Source organism: Arachis ipaensis, chromosome B02 (assembly GCF_000816755.2).
Source record: "Arachis ipaensis cultivar K30076 chromosome B02, Araip1.1, whole genome shotgun sequence".
Lineage (NCBI taxonomy): Eukaryota > Viridiplantae > Streptophyta > Magnoliopsida > Fabales > Fabaceae > Arachis > Arachis ipaensis.
In genome coordinates this window covers 91,490,527-91,497,546 of record NC_029786.2, presented here as the reverse complement: position 1 = coordinate 91,497,546, position 7,020 = coordinate 91,490,527, and the positions used below count along the sequence as shown (strand labels likewise).

General features: G+C 32.7%; 1 protein-coding gene across 1 annotated transcript in view; it reads right to left on the bottom strand.

Moving 5' to 3' along the window:
- Positions 3,447-7,020, bottom strand: part of LOC107625716 (laccase-4) — a 5,020-nt gene continuing 1,446 nt past the window's right edge. The window contains exons 3-6 of the mRNA XM_016328417.2: positions 6,153-6,397; positions 5,908-6,036; positions 4,523-5,449; positions 3,447-3,949 (exon numbers count right to left, since the gene is read on the bottom strand). Of these exons, the coding sequence (XP_016183903.2) occupies positions 3,819-3,949; positions 4,523-5,449; positions 5,908-6,036; positions 6,153-6,397 (1,432 nt within the window). The 3' untranslated portion in view covers positions 3,447-3,818. The remainder of the gene's footprint in view (positions 3,950-4,522; positions 5,450-5,907; positions 6,037-6,152; positions 6,398-7,020) is intronic.

Below are 7,020 nucleotides of genomic sequence, written 5' to 3'. Positions count from 1 at the left end.
GTTAAAAATGTTAAAATTAATATAATATTTTTACCAAAATACATGCGGTCAAAGATTTAATTAAGTTTTTAATTATAAATACCTTCAATTTGCGAAGAAATGTTCAGTTAACTCTAATATTTTTTACACTAGGAAGATATATAATTTTAAAATAAAAAATAATATTTTATAATTTATTATTTTAAATTAATTAATTACTAAAAAACCACATTAATTCATAAGGTTCTCTACCAAATAATTTTTATCTTGAATCAAATTATTTTGATGATTGATGTTCTGTTAATCGAATCGAACAATCTGATTCTCATAACCATAATTTCAACCAATGTCTCGGTAGCTTAACATAAATTTATAAAAGAATTTATAATTTATGTGATAAAAATGGGCCTAACAGGTCAATTGACTCATTTCAGACAAGTGTGGCTATTTGACTTTAAAAAACATCTATGGTGGCCCATTTGAAGGAGGACAAGAATAGGGTTTATCATCAAATTAAAGCTGGGTTGTGTTAAAAGGGTCTTCTAGAGTGTGTGAGTGGGTAACTATGTGTGTGTCTGACACCAAGAAAAAAAAAATCAGATTTTCAAAGAGAATTAACACACTTAGCCTGATAAAAATTTGAATCAAATCATGTAAGAATGCAAGTTCAGGCTCTTCCTGTGAGGTCTTTCTTAATTGATACCTTAAAAGAAGTAACAAAGTAACTGTTGGTATTAAAAAAAATTGGACTTTTTCGATTGTCAGTAACATCGACCATCCAAGCAGTGTTTCGGCTTAAAAACAAAATTAGGCAAGTTGGAGTCGATGAGAGGAGGTACAAAATGTCAAAATCAGAAGAAAATTGGTGATCCTGTCCAAGTATCAAAAGTTTAAACTTGCCTTCAAGTTAAAAATGGTGATGGTAATAAGTGGCTAAGAGAAGGAGGGTTGAATTCTTTTTTGCTGAAATTTCTTTTTGTCTTTTTCAAAAAAATTTCGGGAGATATTTTTACTTTTGTCTCGTAATTAGTTGAGAGACATTTTAATTTTGTCTCGTAACAAGTTAAGAGATATTTTTCATTTTGTCTCTTGAGTAACAGAAACAGAAGCGAGGCAGAAAAGAAGAAATAACACCAGATATATCCTAGTTCAGCTACAAGGTGCAATGTAGTCTACATTCAGTCTCCATCACAACAATGATGAAATTTCACTATCTTTTTTAAGATTACAGACATCAATTCTTCCCTAGGATCTACCCAATCCTATCTGGGACAAATCTAGATTCTAAAACCAATCTGAACTTGACTAGACCTCAATCTAGCTTTCAACAGCCAAGTGCTAACCCAACTTGTAAGGGAACAAATCCAGATTCTATCCCAACCTGAACTTGATTAGGACTCACTCTAGTTTTTAACTGCAAAGTGCTAACCCAACTTATAAGGGGATCCCCTCAAGATCATGACAACAAAATAGAAATACATTCAAAGAATTTCTAAGATAACTATGGCTTTTTTCTTTAACTCTCTTGCCTTTTTTTCACTCATTGGCTTTTTCTTATAAAATCTCACATTTTGCCTTTTACCAATGAAACACAGATAGACTAAACTGAGAAAAAGATATATTCAATGATAGCCATGAAGGAGAAGAATAAACAGCTCAAAGAGCTATGGAAATCCAAACGTGTGCTCTCACTCCTTAATCTCAACCCTTAGCCGTTCACCCTTAATATAGAAGAGTCTTCCAAGGTTAAAATCGGTTCAACCAACACAACAACTTCTTCTCCTACCTTAGAGTAGCAGCGGCTTCAACAGAGGAGAGAGGAAGATATCCCGAATCTTTTGCATGCATCTCTCTCATCCTTTTTCATCCATCTTCTTCAATCTTGGTTATTGATCTTGACTTTGGCCCCAAGAATTAATTCTAAGCGTTGATAAACGTTTGACCTAAACTGGTTTCATGCTTTTCATTTTTGCTTCTTTTAGCTAGAGACTCTGAGCCTTTCTTCTTCACAAAAGTGGGAATAAACTTTCTGTTGTGCCTTCAAAATTGATTTGCTTCTTGACCGAAGCTTTTTTTTCTTTTCTTGGCAACAAAATCTTTTGGCCCTTCTTCACAGATTTTTCCTTCTGTGGAAAAAATTTTTTTAGCCTTTCTTCATAGGCTTTTCTCTGTGACTTCCATTTTTCTTCTATCTTCTTCTTTGAGTGATTGATTTGACCGAAACAAGAGAGAGATGAGAGAAAGAAAGAAGCTTTTGGTGGAAGTATTAAATGGAATTAAACCAAATTGAATTCCCACTTCTATTACCTAAGACATAAAGTAACGTGTAAGACTTTTGATTACCAGGAAATGAAGTTAATTGAATTGAAATTTAAGTTCTAGTAACCAAGAATATGTGTATCGTCATTTTCTTGTGGACTCTTGGATTTTTTCCTTTAATTCATTAAGCTTGATTCTTGGGCTACTTTGTTGGTTGGGCTTGATTCCATTTATTTGACCTTTTGATATTGTGATCACCGTATGGGCTCTAGGAAGCTTTGGGTCAAGTATTTCTTTTCTTTAGTTTCAAAGTTCAGCCACTAACGCTTGAATCAATTTTGTACAAGGCTGGATGGGCTTTAAGCATTTGTTTCTTGGGCTTATTTATTTTCTTTCTTCCTCATGGTTCAGCCATTCATCATATGATATGAGTGCCTTGTTTAAATCATATTGGGCCAGATGTAATATGGACTTATTTTTCATGCTTCTTGGGTCAATGTGAATTAATTAATTTCTGCACACTAAACAAAACACATCACACAATCAATTGGATAATAGCCCAATAATGTTTAGCCATCATTTTAATCATAGTTTAGTTCTCTAAACTCAACAAATGAAAACATGGAACAAAAATTTAGGAACCAAGGGAGATGTAGTTGTCAAAATTTGGAGATAAAGGTTCTTCATAGTCAAAGCAAGATTGTGGCTGAAAAAAAAGAAGAAGTGAGATCATGGACGACATGCTCTGAAGTCAGTTAAATTCAAGGTCTATAAATAATAGAAATTCAGAAGAAGTGAAAGACTTCACAAAAAGGACACTAGATCATCACCAAAACTTATAAAATTTTCAGTCTTTGCGATTTAATGGAAGAGCATGGAGTACAAGTACATGTGAGTGTTAGAAGTCAATCTTTAATTTGTTTTCTTTTGCTTTTTATTGCATCCATTGTTGTTTGTTTTATTTTTTGTTTTATTATCATTTGTTTTAATCAATTTTTTATATTTTCATCTTTTTGTTTATTTTACTCTTTTGATGTTTGTCATAAATTTACCATTAGTAATATTAAGATAAATTGCTTCGACACCAATTAAATAATTATGGAGACGATTTTACTCTTTTACAAAGCAGTCATATTTGCTTTACGATACTTGAGATCTTGATACAATCTCATTTCGACATCATCTGTCGAAATCAACCAAGAAACGAGTGAAACAGTACTAAATTCATTTTGTATTTCAAATTCCAATATTTCCAAATAAACAACAAAAGCGAACATTTATTGGTTCCATACATATATGAAGCTAAGTGCCTCTAAAAAATGTGTCTAAGCAAAACTAAAAATAACCGGTCCATATTATTGAACATGTTGGACAAATTCTCCTATTTTACTTTATAAGGGAAAAGAAAAGAAACAAATTGAACCGCCTCACTTATTAAATAGCCCCTTCTTTCCAATCATTCTCTTTTTTTTTTTGCCTGGCTTCTCTGTATCCTTCCAACACTTCAATTTGAATTGGAAGTCCTTCCCCCCTCTTATGCATATAATTATTTGATTTGATTTGATGGATATATTGTGTGACTAACATTTTGGAAGATCTTTTGGTGGTGGTATCACTGATTGTTTAGGACCTTTCCCATTTTCCACCAAAAATGCCATCTTTAGTCCCCATGTTGTGTGCACCTCCAGGTGGCAATGCATGAACCAAACCCCTGTAAAATACAAACATTATTATCAACACAGTCAACATTATTCATCCTACAACCCAAAAAAGGTTTTTACTACTATAGGATCATTTTGGTGCACCTTACCTTAGGAAAGATAATGTCAAATTCTTTAATAAATTTTGTATTAAAATTTGTAAGAAAAATTCCTTTTAAAATTATACTACCTAGGCTGATTCTTTGAATGAGTTTATTAGAAGTAAAGATGGAGAAAATTTTAGCATTAATTGGGAAACTTCTAACCACTTAAGTTGGTATTAACCAGCTATTTTCAATTAGCTATATGTAATTTTATATATAATTTCATAATCATATTAGACGTATAAAAGAAATTAGCTATTAAATCATTGAACTTTAAAATATATATTTATAATATAAAATACATATTAAATTAGCGTCAAAATAACTTTTTTTTATAATTTCAATTAGAATTTTACGTCAAACTCACTCTGATTTATTCCTTTTATAAGCATACTCAAACAGAATTATAAAGATATCGAAAGAGACCAACTTATTTGAAAAATTAGCATTGTAAATGATGAAATTAATAATTTTTTTTACCTGGATTATCAGCTCTGAATCTAATAGCAACCCAGCCTCCAGTTGGTACTCCAACAGTGTTCCTTTCAACCGGATCAACAAGGTTGAAGCTCTTTGGATCCGTTTTATTATTATAATTCCCAACTCCCCGACCAATAATATAGAAATTGAATCCATGAAGATGAACCGGGTGGCTCTCAGGTGCAATGATCCCGGTATCTTGCAGCACAAGCTGCACCGTATCATTGTACTTCAGCTTGTATAGCTTGGTACCAACTGTGGTCTGCAAATTCTTTGGTCCTGCACCGGTAAAGTTAAATACATTCGGCGGATTTCCGGGGAAATCCGTCGTAAAAACACCCTTAATATTGAAGTAATGCGCTTGAAGCAACGCCGTGGTTGGCATACTAAACGTCACATTATTAATGGACGCAACTGCCCTGCTTCCATTCCCGGCTTTACAGGTCGGGCATGGATTAATTCCTAAACCAACGGTAAAGAAAAGCGAGTGGTCAATTGTGTGCGGTACATTGACAGGGTATCTGTTCGAGTTAAGAGCTTTAAGAGAATCAAGAAAGTTATTGGCTATTTTTGTCGCGTTTTGGGGGGGAGGAGTTGTGAGTACTGTAGGGGTATTTTGGAGAATTCCAGTGTAATGAAGTGTTGCCGTGGCGGTTAAGTTGTCAACTGCAATGGGTGCCTCCATGAATGGAGAGACTGCAACTAAATATTTGCCAGATTTTTGGTCAGCTTCTAGAAGGACATTGGTGGTTTGACCTGGAGCTATGAGAATGGTGTCAATTTTGAAGGGCTTGACATATGTTGCATCAACTTCAACCACGGTGAGCTTGTGGCCTGCGATTTTGAAGAAGAGTTCCTCATTGAGTGCAGCGTTGATGATTCTCAGAAGGTAGGTCTTGCCACTTTCCACAGGTAGGTTGTATACTTCTGCATGTGTTTACATCAAATGACAAACGTAGAGTTTATTATCTTTTATTTTACCAGAATGTTTAGTAACAAAAAAAAAATCAGCTAAAAACAATATTTAGATAAAGAGTTATCTAGAATAATTATTCGAGTACTAGGGGATAATAAACATCTTCCCAAAAGTTTAAACTGATTTTGAGGTTTACCAAAGATCGAACTCGACCTTTCGGATCTAACACTCTAATACCATATCATGATACCACTCATCCCAAAAACTTCAGCTGATGGAAAAAGGTACCACTAATAGTTATATCTCTAATACTTCCTAAATCTCTATTATACACATTGTACAAATATTCCATTGGTTCCTCGTACTTTCTCTAAGATAATTTCTGATTGTTTTTTTGTCACCCTAGCAATACTGTTTTTCTAAGCGATTATTTTATCTCATAATTTAAGAATTTGTAAACAAAAATTACCTTGTTTAGAACAATTGGTAACTGTCCCTGGAAGGCCATTAATGGTATGAGCATCTGAGACATTTGGTGCCAAACCTGATTTAAGAGCTTCATTGATAACAGCTTCGGTATCTGATTTCCACCATTCTCCTACAATTTTTTTTTGTCACCATAGTAAAAATGAATTAAATAATAACATTTTGTGAATAGAGGAAGAAAATAAATATATAATGAATTTGAAGGGTGTTAGTGTTATTGTGGTGCACCTAATACAAGAACCAATTCATCATCAGGCTTAGGGAAAGGATAATGGACACCCCTCTTGGGCAAGATAACCAAGGCTCCATGAAGAGTGGACCTTAGCCAATTAACATGTGCATGCCAAAGAAGTGTTCCTCTTTGTCCTGTTATGGTGAAGTTGTAAACAAAGCTGTTTCCTGGTTGAATTGGGCACTGTGTCACATATGCAGGCCCATCAGCCCAACCAGTTCTCAACTGTCTAATCCCATGCCTGCCCAAAATTGTTGTAGTCAACTCTAAAATTAGCATTCCATTATAAATATTTGTTTGGTAATTATGTAAGGATGAAAATTCAGAAATAATAAAAAAGGTTATATTTACAAAAACAAGGAAAATTTTTAAAGATAAAATTATACATACAATATTTTTTTTCTCTATTTCAATATTTATGCAGAAATTTTTCAATTTTTTTCTCTACAATTCTTGCATTTTTTTTTTAAAATGGAATTACATTATTGGATCAAATATCAAGACTTGTCACCATATTCTATTGTATTGGTCTCTTGTTATTTTTTGAGGTTTATTAGTTTATTATTATTTTGAAATTAAATTGGATCCAATATTTTTTGTTTAGATTTCTTCAATATTTTTCAATATGATAAAGACATTTATTTAAACAAACAAATAAACTAATTATTTGACCACTAAATTGGTTAAATTGGACTAAATATTTTTGTATTGGTCTTTAGACAGTTTTTGGGTTCTATTACTAGAAACCCAATTAATTTTGCTAAAGAAAGTATGACTCTCAGTGTTTGGCAAAATATGAACTCAAAATCATACCATGACAAAAAAAAATTTAGATAAAATATACTTTTTATCTTTAATATTTTT